The following is a 14,288-nucleotide window of genomic DNA, read 5'->3' as shown; positions in this document are numbered from 1 at the left end:
GACAAAGCGGGGAGAACCCCCCCCCACCATCCCAAAACGGGCCCGGAGGAACATCAGAAGAGTGGGAAGCCCCCAAGTCAAGGGAGAAGGCTCCCCTGCTTTGCAAAATGGGGGGGGGAGAGGAAGAGTGGGGGCGGATGGGGGGGTGATTCCCTCCTTGCCCCTCCCCTCCTCCTCCTCCGCACCAGCCGCAGCGGGAAGCTCTGCGGAGATCTCCCGGGATGAATGCGCTGCAACGGGCCAGCCCCCTCCTCCAGCCCCCCCTCCTGGTCCCGGAGCATCCTCCCGTTGGAGAAGTGGCCATGCAGTGCAAGCGGTGGGGAGGGGGGGGACGCGAGTAGGGCGGGGGGGGGAGAAGAGAGCGCTCCCGGCCTCGGCTCCAGCATTGCGCATGATTCTGCGGCTCTGTTGCCTTGCACGCTCCAACCCACCTTGGCGCGGGGGGGGGCGAGGGGGGGGGCGCCGCTCTCCCTCTCTCCCTCCCTCCCACTCTCTCTCTCTCTCACCCCCCCTCCTCCTCGGGCCCCGGCTGTCAAAGCCGTCCGCCAATCGGGACCCGCCCCCCCGCGCCGGCCGCCCAATCCGCGCCCGGCGGGGGCGTGGCCCGAGTGGGGCAAAAAAAGCCAGGCTGGCCTGGCCCGGGCTAGGCTGCGCGCCGGGAGGAGGAGGAGAAGCCGGAGGGGCTGAGCGCGAGCGGCGGCGGCGGCGGCGGCGCAGGTGGCGAGGCGAGGCGAGGCGAGCGAGCCGAGGAGCCGGCGAGCCTTCGCGGCGGCGGGAGGATGGCCGGAGCGCCGGCGGCGGCAGCGGCGGCGGCGGGGAAGCGGCAGGCCGGCGCATCGCCGGGCAGGCGGGCATGAGCGCGGCGGCTCCTGCTGCTGCTGCTGCTGCTGCACCCCGCCCGGGCGCAGCGAAGGGCGCTTGGCCGAGGAGGATGCCGCCCCTGCTGCTCGCTGGTCGGTAGTAGTACTATGATTTGGTATGTGGCCGCTTTGATAGCAAGTCTGATCGGCAGCACCCGGGCACTCGCCGCTGCAGCCGCCGCCGCCGCCGCTCAAGGTGAGTCGAAGTGCACGGCGGGGCTCCGGCCTGGGTCCCGGCTGCGCAGGAGACGCTGCCGGCGGCGGCGGCGGCCGGGAAATTGCGTCGCGCTCTCTGCCCGGGCAGGGGACGGAGCCCGCCGCTCCTTTGGTCTGTAGAAGAGGAGATGGCGGGGGAGGGGGGAGGAATCCTGGAAGGAAGGAAGGAAGGAAGGAATAGCGAGGAAGGAAGGAAGGAATAGAGAGGAAGGAAGGAAGGAAGGAATAGCGAGGAAGGAAGGAAGGAATAGAGAGGAAGGAAAGAAGGAATAGAGAGGAAGGAAGGAAGGAAGGAAGGAAGGAATAGAGAGGAAGGAAAGAAGGAATAGCGAGGAAGGAAGGAAGGAAGGAAGGAAGGAAGGAATAGAGAGGAAGGAAGGAAGGAATAGAGAGGAAGGAAAGAAGGAAGGAAGGAATAGAGAGGAAGGAAGGATGGAAGGAAGGGGAAGGAATAGAAAGGAAGAAAGGAAGGAAGGAAGGAATAGAGAGGAAGGAAGGAAGAAAGGAAAGAAGAAGGAAAGCCCTTGCAGAAAGTTGCTGAGCGGGCGATGGCGCAACAGCCGGCTTTTCCTCCTACTTCCGAGGTTCGGGATTGGTGGTGGGAAAACAGCGGGAGATGCCCGCTGAAAGATCGCAGGTCTCTTGGGTCAGTTCGTCCAATTCGTGGGGAGAGAACAAGCGAAGAGAATGCGGAGATGGAATCCTTTCCTCCCCCCCCCCAGCCTTTCTAATTGCAGACTTTATTGAATGAGGAAAACGCAGCAGGCAGACGGTGTCTCCCTTGTTTTCTCGCCTTCTTTGCGTTGGTTTATTTTCTTCTTCTTCTTCTTCTTAATTTCCCGGCCCACACGCTTTCAGAGACAGGATTAGCAGCCACTGTGGAGGAGATACCCAGTCGAAATGACGTGGGAGGGTGACGAACACATTTTATCTGAAGCAAATAGGACGGGGTTATCAGGCAAGATTTCTCTACGTGTGGCTCGTGTGGGATATTAGTTTACCAAACAGCCCTGCTGCCAAGGTTTCGGGATCATACGTGCTTCGCATGTGACACGCGTGTCGCACTTGGGAAACTTTTCCCAGACACAGTTAAGATCCGGGAAAGTATCATGTAGCCTTCCCTTGGATTTTCCCTGGGGGGGGGGGAGGGAGAAGAAACCTAGAAAAATAAAGACCATCGGTTAGTGGTTGATCAGTTAGTCTTCCACTAGACCATCTGGGGGGGGGGGGAGGTACAGAGGTGATTTGGGATATAAAGGTTTAGGGCAGCTGCCCATAACCCAAGTATAGCTAATGACCAGATTTACAGAGATTTATGGAAATTGGGAGACTCCAAGCTTCCTTATGGAATTCCAGCTGGGTGTTTTGGTGGAAAGGAGGCTGAATCGGTTTCCTATAAAGCTTGGGGCATAAAGATGTGCAGCGCTGTTTGCTCACGGTTAAATCCTGCAGGAATTTCCAGCAGCATCTGGCTCTTGAAAAAAGGACCTTTTCTTGCATGGGAAGTAGAGGGAAATTGAGCAGCAGCTAGAATGTTTCTTGACCTCTGATGAAAATGCAAATCCTGTGTGGCGAACGACCTTTCCGGCTGAAGGAGTTGATGCATCAGAAGCTTGCAGGAGACAGTTGTGCATTGCTGCTACCAGTGCTCTCTAGGACTGGGGAGATGGTCCTTTTAAGAGATTAACTCGAGAGAGGGAGTGGCCAAACTGGGATTGAGGGGTTGTTGAGTGGTCTAGGAAGAAAAAGAGATGCTTTCCACTCTGGCAGATGGCACGCTGCTTGATGGAGGTTTAGATCTCCAGTCTGCTTTGATTTATGCAATTCTTGCTTCTCTACCGGAGCAGCTATCTCATTTGGGCAGTTGTAATTATGCTTTGCCATCTTGCCTGGTCACTGAAATATGATTTTGCTCACTGTAGCTGTAGTTGTTCACCTGTGTGATGCAAATTTGGCTTGGCTTGGACTGTGGCCCCTTTGACAGCCTTCTTCCCACCAGAAGGGAATTAGACCCTTCCCATAATTTTATGAAAGCACCGTTCGGCATGTGCAATGGTCTCCAGTCTCTAGTTTCCATGCTTAGTGACTATGCTCTCTAAACAGTTTTTCCCCCCAAGAGCGTTCACATTCCATTAATTGAATTGCATTTCTCCACTGCTGTTTATTTGCTGGTTGCTAAGCATCTCTTACATTTGCATGTGGGGTACGAATCTTCTTGACATGGCTGCAACCCAGGTCCGGTCAAACATGTGTGCAACAGAATGAAGTGACAACGTGGAGGTCAAATGGATTGAAATATTTTCAGACCGCAGGGGGTGGTGAGGGAATCCGGCTTGGGAGCTTTCTGATGGAGGTGGGGGACTCAGTTGCGCAACAGAGAATGAGCAGGCGTTCTCCCTTATGCGCTGTTTGTTCGTTCGTGCAGGGAATCCTTACTCTCAAGGACTGGGATCTAAAAATAATCTAGATATCTTTGGATATTTAAAGCCCCCAGATTGTACTGTAGCTTTGTTTCTTTTTTGGTGATCTTATCTCTCTTTGTGGAGAGAGCTTGACTTCAACCCTGGAGGAGGAATTGTTGACCTTTCCGATACCCGTGAATTCCACCAGATGCTGGTGCTAATGACTGAATCCAGCAGTTGGAATGAGGGATTGTAGTCCAGCTCCATCAGTTGGGCTGCTGGAGGCCCACCTGTGTTTGGAAAAGTTGAACTTATTTAATTATGATACCATCCCAAGGCTCTGATAATTGAAGAAAGTCAAGATTCTTGTACTAAACGTTGGACCTGTCAGAGCTGGTCACCTGCAGTGGTGGTGGGGGTCACTGCAGCTCTGATGAAAAGAGTTGGCTTAGTCCCAGCCACTAATGAAGAGAGATTGGGAAATATAATCCAGCGTTTTTAGAGGACCCCCCCCATTTTTCTTCTCACTACAAAGCTGAACAACGTACCATCAGGTGAATGATTCTCTGGGTTGTGTAGGAAAGTACACCAAGCCAGATCTGGCTGGATTTGATGACTTAAAAGACACACTGAAATACAATCAATCTGAGCAAGAAGGTCTATTTGGACCGTCTGGGTTCTTCTCAGCTTCTTTTCAGCATTGCACCACAGATAGATCAACCTCAACCAGCTCTTCTCTCTGGTTTGAAGAATCCATGCCTACCTTCCTTCTCCTTCTCTCCTGTCCCTCATATTAGGGTGCTGCTGTCCCAGGAACATAGGGGCTCGAGGTGCTAGTGACACATCGTGTAGGGTGGTGGATTCTTCTTGGGAAACCAGTGCTGCATAATCCACTGGTGGTCTGGCCCATCCCACAATTGAATCTCCCCCCTCCCCTCCTTTATTGGCCAATGCTACCGAGTAGAATATTCTGTCTGCAGCTATGAATCATGTCATGCAGCCTCGGCTGACTCAACAGTCTTTAGATGTCTTGAACTACGTTTCCCATCAATGCCAAGGAGTAGGGCTGCTGGAAACAACAGGAGCCTTGCTCAGTTGACCAAGCCTAGCTTAATGGAGACCCCCACAGGTAGAGGCAACCTCTGTATTCCAGATGTGGAAATTGAAGGAGGAGAGATGCCATTATTTGTTTTGCTGTTGTTTGGGGTTCTCTGGGCTTATGCTGAACTTCAGGGATCTAGTTTGGGGTGGGTCACACATTTTAGTTCTCTTTTGCTTAGGGTGGAAGAGTTTAGAAGTTGCCCACCCAGGCAATTGTCAGTTCTAGTCCCATTCTCTCTTAGCCTAACCCGCCTCACAGGGTTGTTGTTATGGGGAAAATAGGAGAATAAGGAGTAAAATGTATGTCTTTCCAATGATCCTGCAGGCCCGCAAGATGCAGATATATCCAAGGATGGAGAAAAAGAATGGAATGGAAAAAGAATGGAAATCAAAGTCGGACTTCATGGGAGATGGATGCATTTTATGTTGAAAGTGATATTTAGGAAGCAACCCAGCTTTCAGTTAAGTAGCCTGCCACACTGGGCTACTTAAAAAGTAGCCAAGGCGGGATAAAAATCTAATCACTCAATCAAATGACTAAATAAACATCAGGATTGGGAATAAGAAAGCCGGGTTGTTTCCTAATAATCACTTTCAACATAAAATGCATCCATCTCAAATGAAGTCTAACTTTGATTTCCATTGTATTTATCCATGCTCGGATATATCAGCATCTCGCGGGCCTGCAGGATCGTTGTAAAGACAGGAGGTAAAGTAGTGCATGCAAAAATATATTTTAGGATTTTTTTTTTCTGCTAGAGTCTGTGCGTCTAAGGGATTGGATGTCTCTTTTTCCCCCATATGCTGAAAGTCCCAAATAGGAAACCCCTAGAGCTAGGGTCTTCAAACTTGGCCCTTTGATGACTTGTGGATTTCAACTCCCAGAATTCCTCAGCCAGGCACGCTGGCTGAGGAATTCTGGGAGTTGAAGTCCACAAGTCATCAAAGGGCCAAGTTTGAAGACCCCTGCCCTAGAGAATGGGTGAAGTTCTTATTCTCGGAGAATGAATAAACCTGCCATATCCATCAGTTTCAGAAAAAGGCTTTTCTTGGAAAAAAAAAATAACCTCAATTGCTTCTATATACTGGTCATGTTAACCATATACGTGGCTGGTTAAAGAGGAGGCATGAAGTCTTGAACTTTTCTTCTGTGAAATGGGCTTGTATACAAGTCCATTTCCTTGACATATAACTAGTTCCTTAGCGACGGTTCGAAGTTACGACCAACCTGAAAAAAATGGATTTAACGACTGGGATCCAAAGTTTTGACAGTGGCCCCGCCCCCTCTGGGGGTCACATGACTGCCCCAAACACAGCTGCATTTATGGCTATTTGCAGCATCCCTGCTCACGTGACTGTATTTTCCCTTCTTCTGGTACCCCTATATGCCGGCGTATAAGGCGACTTCCGCAAGCGCTGAAATCGGCGCCAAAGACGGGGGTCGTCTTATACACCGGAAATACTGGTAGTTTCTGGCGTATAAGACGACATTCTAGGAATGCGGCTTGGCGACAAAGACGGGGGTCGTCTTATACGCCGGGTCGCCTTGTACGCCGGCATATATGGTACTTCTGATTTTCAACAAACCCACGCCATAGTGGTCAATGGGTTCCTTTAATAACGGCAAAAAAAATCATAAAATCAAGTCTGTCACCTGACTGACCCATTTTTGCATCTGTCATGACCATAACGGTCAGGGTCCATTGCGGTTATAACTCAAGGACTACTTGTATTGTAGATGAAATGGGTGGGCCTCTGAAAACCTTCTTGGCATACTTCTCAAAAAAAAAAAAAAAAAGTCCATGGGGGATGAAGCACGTTCAGTGGAGGTCTTTCCCCTCAGGGCTGCTTAGAGAGAGAGACCAAGTGATTGAGTTCAAACAATGGCTTAAGCCATACCAGGGTTTAGCAGGAGGTGGGTTTAGATGTCCTCCATGGTCCTTTCCAACTCTACAATTCTGTGTGAGGTGAAAGAAGCTCTCAGCCCTTGAAGGTGGACCAGACCTGAAAATGGCTTGAGGCCAGGTTATTTGAAGGACCACCTTTCCCGTGGCCCACCAGGATGGGAAGACAGGGCATGTTATGAGATTCCCACCAATTAGGGATTATCCTCTAATGCAGGGGTCCCCAACCTCTGGTCCATGGAGCATCACCAGGCCGCAGCATGCCAGCAACCAGTCTGCACAAACAAGCAAAGCCCCATCTGTGGGATGCAGGCAGCACACAAAGCCCCATCTGTGGGATGCAGGCAGCACACAAAGCCCCATCTGTGGGATGCAGGCAGCATCCTCTGGTCCATGAAAAAACCTTTCTCCATGGAACCGGTCCCTGGTGCCCAAAAGGTTGGGGACCTCTACTCTAGTGGGACCACAAAAAAGGGCCTTCTCGGTGGTGGCCCCTTCTTTCTAGACCATCATTCCCTCTGAGATACAATTGGCTTTGACCCTGCTGCTTTTGCAAATGGCCCTAAAAACACGCCTTTGTCATGGGGGCCTGGGGACCACGAATTTAGATGGCACCAATCAAGATTTGATTATGTTATTACTGCCGTTGGGAAGTGTGGTGTGGTGGAGGGTTTTTTTTAATGGGTTTTTATTATCGGGTAGATTTTTTTAAAATTGTTGTAAATTGCCTTTACACTTGTGTGTGAATTGGGCAGCTGTATAAATTAGTCTAATATAAATTAATTAATAGAACCCACTCACCCTCCCACCCCCAGAAGTCTAGAATCACACTTAATGAACAGGAACATAATAACCACAACTTCTAAAGTTTGATTGTGCTTTTCCTCCCCTTCCTCCTTATACCCCAGTGAGACAGGGATGGGGGCCAAACCTAACTCTCTATTTTACCCTGCCTTTATTCCCAGAACTTAAGCAATTTCATCTCTCAACCTTTTCTTTTTTGCTTACATATCAGTTTCTGAACACTTGCCTCTAGGCCATCTCTCCGTAGGCCCTACCTGACATCTCTGATGTCTGACATGTCTGAAACGGTATAGGGTTTCCTGCCTAAGCAGGGGGTTGGACTAGAAGACCTCCAAGGTCCCTTCCAACTCTGTTGTTCTATTCTATTCTATTCTATTCTATTCTATTCTATTCTATTCTATTCTATTCTATTCTATTCCATTCCATTCCATTCTATTCCATTCCATTCCTATTCTATTCTATTCTATTCTATTCTATTCTATTCTATTCTATTCATTCCATTCCATTCCATTCCATCTCTTCTCTTCTCTTCTCTTCTCTCTCTTCTCTCTCTCTCTTCTCTTCTCTTCTCTTCTCTTCTCTTCTCTTCTCTCTCTTCCATTCCATATTCTATTCCATTCCATATTCTATTCTATTCTATTCTATTCTTCTATTCTATTCTATTCTATTCTTCTATTCTATTCTATTCCATTCCATTCCATTCCATTCCTTCCATTCCATTCCATTCCATTCCATTCTATTCTATTCCATTCCATTCCATTCCATTCCATTCCATTCCATTCCATTCCATTCCATTTTTATTCTATTCTATTCTATTCTATTCTATTCTATTCTATTCTATTCTATTCTATTCTTTTATTCTATTCTATTCTATTCTATTCTATTCTATTCTATTCTATTCTATTCTATTCTATTCTATTCTATTCTATTCTATTCTATTCTATTCTATTCTATTCTATTCTATTCTATTCTTATCCCATCCCATCCCATCCCATCCCATCCTATCCTTTTGAAGCATCTGCTTCTACTAATGCTGCTTTATACTGCTTTTTTCCCTGTCTAAAAAAAAAATAAACAATCATGTTATCTCCCCTCCTTCATCCTAAGCCTGATGATGTCACGGTGCCGTGTAGCTAATCAGGCCAAGTTCTGCAATGACATCATGGGGAAATCCTTCTCCTTCTGACTCACTCCGAAGGAATCCGAGGGGAGAAGACACAACTTCTCTTCTGATTTCTTTGACGCTAAAGCAATGTTTCCTCTGGAGCTAGCTGGTTTGTAAGGCAGGAGAAGACTTCTGCTGGGATTTAGCTACAGAAGGTGGGCAGAAGGTGGGAAAGGGGGCCATACCTGAAGCTGAAGTTTGGGTATAGCTATCAACATAGTGTGTGTGTGTGTGTGTGTGTGTGTGTGTGTGTGTGTGTCCCATTTCACTTCTTATCCCTACCTTTTTGCTTGCATCGTGGCCAAGAAGCACGGCTCTAGATCAGTGTTCTTCAACCTTGGCCGCTTGAAGATGGGTGGACTTCAACTCCCAGAATTCACCAGCCGGCCAGGAGAATTCTGCCAGTTGAAGTCCACCCACCTTCAACCTGCCCTAGTTGAGAAACGCTGCTCTAGAAGTGCCCGTAGTAAGGACAGGCCAACAGGTGCCCCATTCCCCAAACGCCGCTGTGTTCAGTTTAGGCAGTGAAAACATTTGATGAAATTTGCCCTCCCCAATTGATCAGCTTGCAAAATGGTATTTGCCCGTTCATCTTGGCGAAAGGGGGGGTGATGGTTGATGTTTAGTTGACAGGGGTCACCAGTTCGTATATTTGGAATAAGCAGTCTGGCTTTGCATATGCCTTGTCCCGGAGCATCGTAGAAAAAAGAAAAAACAGACTTTACGGAGATGGGTTTAATTCTGCTGGAGCAGAATTGGAAACGAGCATCTGTTGCGGCTCACATCCGCACCTTGTGGACTTTGTTGAGAAGCTCTGTTTGAGGTAGTGTGCTTTGCGCCAGAGAGGTGCATTGCACCACAGAGCAGTCTGGATCTTCTGGTACAGATGTTTCTGCTGCCTTCTAGCAGCCTGTTGAGGAGCTCTGAAAATCAGAAGGAAGGGGGGGGTGGTTCCTTGCCTGCATGGTGTATCCTCTGCATTTGGCTTAGTATGGTAGGAAACCTGCAGAGGATAGGGAGGGCTGTCCTTGCTTATCCTGTCATGTGAATGCATCTGATTAGGGTTTCCTTGATCAACCGTTCTAAAATAATCCCTATCTTGGTGTGAAAGTTGTATAAGTTGTATAATAAGCAATGAACTGCCAAAACATATCTTGGACTATGTCGAGACTTCCATAGAACATTTATGTCTGTCCTGGGTCTCTCCCTTCCTTCCTCCCTCCCCCCCTCTCTCTCTCCTATCTATCTATCTATCTATCTATCTATCTATCTATCTATCTATCTATCTATCCATCTATCATCTATCTATCATCTATCTATATGTCTGTCTGTCTATCTATCTATCTATCTATCTATCATCTATCTTTCTATCTATCTATCTATCTATCTATCTATCTATCTATCTATCTATCTATCATCTACCTATCATCTATCTATCTATCTATCTATCTATCTATCTATCTATCTATCATCTATATCATCTATCTATCTATCTATCTATCTATCTATCTATCATCTATCTATCTATCATCTATCTGTCTGTCTGTCTGTCTGTCTGTCTATCTATCTATCTATCTATCTATCTATCATCTACCTATCATCTATCTATCTATCTATCTATCTATCTATCTATCTATCTATCTATCATCTATATCATCTATCTATCTATCTATCTATCTATCTATCATCTATCTATCTATCATCTATCTGTCTGTCTGTCTGTCTGTCTATCTATCTATCTATCTATCTATCTATCTATCTATCTATCATCTACCTATCATCTATCTATCTATCTATCTATCTATCTATCATCTATCTATCTATCATCTATCATCTATCTATCTATCATCTATCTGTCTGTCTGTCTGTCTGTCTATCTATCTATCTATCTATCTATCTATCTATCTATCTATCTATCATCTACCTATCATCTATCTATCTATCTATCTATCTATCTATCATCTATCTATCTATCATCTATCTGTCTGTCTGTCTGTCTGTCTGTCTGTCTATCTATCTATCTATCTATCTATCTATCTATCTATCTATCTATAGGTGAAGACTCTCGCCTCCCCCTCTGAAGGTTGAAAGTTCAATCCTAGGCAGAGACAGAGAGCGCAAAGAGAACATATTTGCTGTAAACTGTGCATGGGTGACAGAAAGGGCATCTGTCCAGTAAATGCTCAGCTCCATTCAGTCGCCTCCACCTCATCCTGACCCCAACTTGAAGCATTACAGCAAGGATCCCCAACCCCTGGTCCATGGACCAGTACCGGGCTGTGGCATGCCAGCAACCGGTCCGCACAAACAAGCAAAGCCCCATCCATGGGATGCAGGCAGCACACAAAACTACGCAGTCCGTGGAAAAACCTCTCTCCATGGAACAGTCCCTGGTGCCCAAAAGGTTGGGGATCTCTGCATTACAGGGTCATAAAAATAAAAATGGCCCAGACAGTCTCTGTGCATGTGAATTTGTAGAGGGCTTTTGTACAATCAAGGTTGGAAGGGAAGCCTCTCCCTGGAAGAGTTAATACTGGCACGTTTGGACTTTATCACTGAAAATGCTGCCTTCTGCAACTCCTCTCTTCTCCATGAATACAGAACGGACCCTTCAGGTGACATCCGATCAATACGTGTCAGGACTCTTGATTTGCTGATTCGAAGACTCACATGCAGCATTTCGCCCAAATGGATGCAAAGCAGATTCAGGGAGCTGCTTTTGCGATCCTCAGCAATTCATGCGCTTGAGGGAGTGAGAAGCACATTTATTTTCGGTCTTCCTCGAAATCAGGCTGAGCATTGGCAGAGGAGACACATTGTCCATGCTCCTGCACCGGAAGGCATTAGCGCTTGGACAGATTAACCTCATTTTGTTCTAGCTGGGCAATTCTTCTTCTTTTATTGTACCCCTGAAATACTTAACAAACATCATCAACCTGATTTTATTTTTTGTGGCCTAGGAAAAGTTTTCCCTGACATGACATCCACCAAGCAGTCCATTTATTTGCATGATGTGTATGGTTACCTGACTTTCACAGTTGTGACTTTGAGCAGCTTTTATTTGGTTAGCAACATAAAGCAGTAGGTTTAAGACCACGGCCCCCAATCTTTTGGGTATCATGGACCAGTTCCGTGGAGAGACGTTTTTCCGTGGACCAGAAGGAGCGTGGTTTCGTGTGCTGCCTGCATCCCACGGATGGGGCTTTGCTTGTTTGTGTGGCCTGGTTTCTGGCATGCCCTGGCCCGGTGCTGGTCCACAGACTGGGGGTTGGGGATCCCTGATCTAAGACATCATGCAAAGTTCTCACCTAAGAAGGAAGCCATAACATCTCCAGTTCAAAATAATTCCAGGATAGGCTCATGCAGTGTTCCCCTAGAACCAGTTTGGTCTAGTAGTGAAGGCACCAGGCTAGACATCAGGAGACTGAATTACTCACATTTCCCCCCCCCCCAACTATGATCAACAATATTGGATTGCTTGAGGAACACATGGCTGGGAAATCTTAAGAATGTCTCACGGGTCTTGCTCCCACTTGGTTAGACTAAGATTGCTGGCAGGGTGGGTTGGAGTTTTGGGAAAGACTGTTCTGTGTCTTCCTGGCCATCCTTGGTCATGAAGGTTGCTGAATGTTGGACAACTATCAAAGATGGTCATTCCGTATTTGCATCTTGGACTCTATGTCCTCTTTGCTGCAGTGGCCGACTTGCCCACCCTCTTACTTCCACTGGCAGAGCCTAGCTACAGACCAGGAGATACCTGACTGAGGGTTGCTTCCCAGACTCACCCTTTGTAATGTTGGCTGAAAGGTGTTTGTGGGCTGTGTGGGGAGAGGTCATTGGCTACTTTCCTACAGTAACATTTCTTGGGATTGAGAAGAATGTGAATCTATCTGCTTCAAAAGACAGGCTAGATTGCTCTGGTTCCTTTGGATTACTTTTCAGGCTTGATCAAGCCTCGTTCTTGCATCTATGGAGATTCTCAATCATCCTCTTGAGTTGTTTTCTGAATTGCATGACGTGGCCATCTCATTCTGTGTGTATTTATATACTGCCCCATGGTGCTTTTTACAGCATTGTCTCTGAATGGTTTGCAAATGTCGGGCTATTGCCTCCAACAATCTGGACCCTCATTTTACTGACCTCGGAAGGATGGAAGGCTGACTCAACCTTGAGCCCGATCAGGATCGAACTCCGGACTGTGGGCAGAGCTAGCCTGCAACACTGCATTCCAGTCACTGCGCCAGCAGGGCTTTTTGGATGACGGGTCTTGTGTTTCCAACAACATCCGGGGATCCAGAGGGGAGAGACTGTTCCAGAAAAATATGTGGCCACTCCAGAGAGCCAAAACCATCAGCATCATCGTTTGGACTTACCAAACAAAATGGAAGGCACTTTCATCCTGATTACCGCTGTGCCTTTGTGAAGGAGGATACGTCCTCTTCCCGCAGGGTGTTAGGCTGATCTGCAGAGGATGCTGCTGGAATCAGACTTTTCTTTCTCTTAACAGCATTTTCCATGCTGTGGCTGCCTTTTCTGTAGCTTGGATAGTGTGACCTTGAGGCTAACGCTTGCCCTCTGCACATTCTCCATCAGTCATTCTGCGGGACTTTAAAAGCAGGAGCAGCGCATCAAAGAGCTGCTTCAACTCCCCCTCCCCCTCCCCCTCCCCCTCCGCCTCCCCTCCCTTCCCCGAGGCTGCTTGGCAAAAGCAGAGTAAGGAAGGTCATTGCTCTTGGACTTGCAGGGATGCTGGCCTCTGTTGAAGGAGCTTGCCAGAAGAAGGCCAAGAAAAGACCCATCAGCTCTTATAGGTCATAAATGCAAACTCCTCTGGGCAATTTGAGAGTTCTGGTTTTTGGGACACAAGGTGTAAAATCTCTCCTTTTCCACATGATTGCTTAGCTAACCCTACCTTTCTAAGTGGCTGTCCGGTGCCTCATAGCTGGCCAGCAATGCAGGTCCAGTCAGATTTGACTACTGGTGGGAGGTGTAATCCTCAGAATGGAAAGATCCCAATTTCCCAGCTTCTTCCTGGGCAGCGTTGATGGGTTCTCTTTGTCTAATATTTTCACAAGACAAAGGGCCTTGGAAAGTCCAGACTTCATTCACAGCCATGAGTTGTGCTGGTAACGGCTACCTTAGCTGGCCTTTTAAGCATTGGCTGAACTTTCAGCTTAGATTAGAATAGAATAAAGCTGGAAGGGACCTTGGAGGTCTTCTGGTCCAGCCCCCCCTGCTCAAGCAGGAGAACCTATGCCATCTCAGACAGGTGAATGTCTAATCTCTTCTTGAAAATCTCCAGTGATGGAGCGCCCACGATTTCTGGAGGCAAATTCTGTTCCACTGGTTGATTGTCTTCACTGTCAGGAAGTTTCTCCTTAATTCCAGGTTGCTTCTCTCCTTGACCAGTTTCCAACCATGGTTTCTCATCCTTCCCTCTGGAGCTTTGGTGAATAACCTGTCATGTCTCCCCCATTTCTTCTTTTCTTTAGACTAGCCAAACCCAAGTCCTGCAGCTGTTCTTCATATATTTTAGTCCCCAGGCCTTTCTCTGAATTTTTTCCAAACTCTCAACATCTTTTTTGTGACATGATGACCAAAATTGGCTGCAGTATTCGAGGTATGGTCTTACTAGGGCTTTGTAAAGCGATACTAGTACTTCGCGTGATCTTGATTCTATGCCTCTGTTTATACAACCCAGGATTGTATTAGCATTTTTGGTTGCTGCTGCACACTGCTGGCTCATAGTCAAGTGATCATCCACAGCTTTTCCTAAGCCATCTTCTGAGTTGCATGACCTCACTATTTTCAGCAGCAGTATATCAACTTTGGCAAT

At 47.4% G+C, this 14,288-nt stretch overlaps 1 protein-coding gene across 4 annotated transcripts in view; it reads left to right on the top strand.

The window, feature by feature from the left end:
* The first annotated feature begins 783 nt into the window (after positions 1-783).
* The window catches only part of IGSF9B (immunoglobulin superfamily member 9B), a 76,780-nt gene continuing 63,275 nt past the window's right edge, over positions 784-14,288 (top strand). For all 4 annotated transcript variants that reach the window (XM_039334548.1, XM_039334550.1, XM_039334547.1 and 1 more), the window contains exon 1: positions 784-1,056. In XM_039334548.1, the coding sequence (XP_039190482.1) occupies positions 969-1,056 (88 nt within the window). In that variant the 5' untranslated portion in view covers positions 784-968. The remainder of the gene's footprint in view (positions 1,057-14,288) is intronic.

Source organism: Crotalus tigris, unplaced genomic scaffold, assembly GCF_016545835.1.
Source record: "Crotalus tigris isolate CLP2741 ecotype Arizona unplaced genomic scaffold, ASM1654583v1 scf7180000017631.5181431, whole genome shotgun sequence".
Classification (NCBI taxonomy): domain Eukaryota; kingdom Metazoa; phylum Chordata; class Lepidosauria; order Squamata; family Viperidae; genus Crotalus; species Crotalus tigris.
This window is presented reverse-complemented; position numbering and strand designations above follow the sequence as displayed.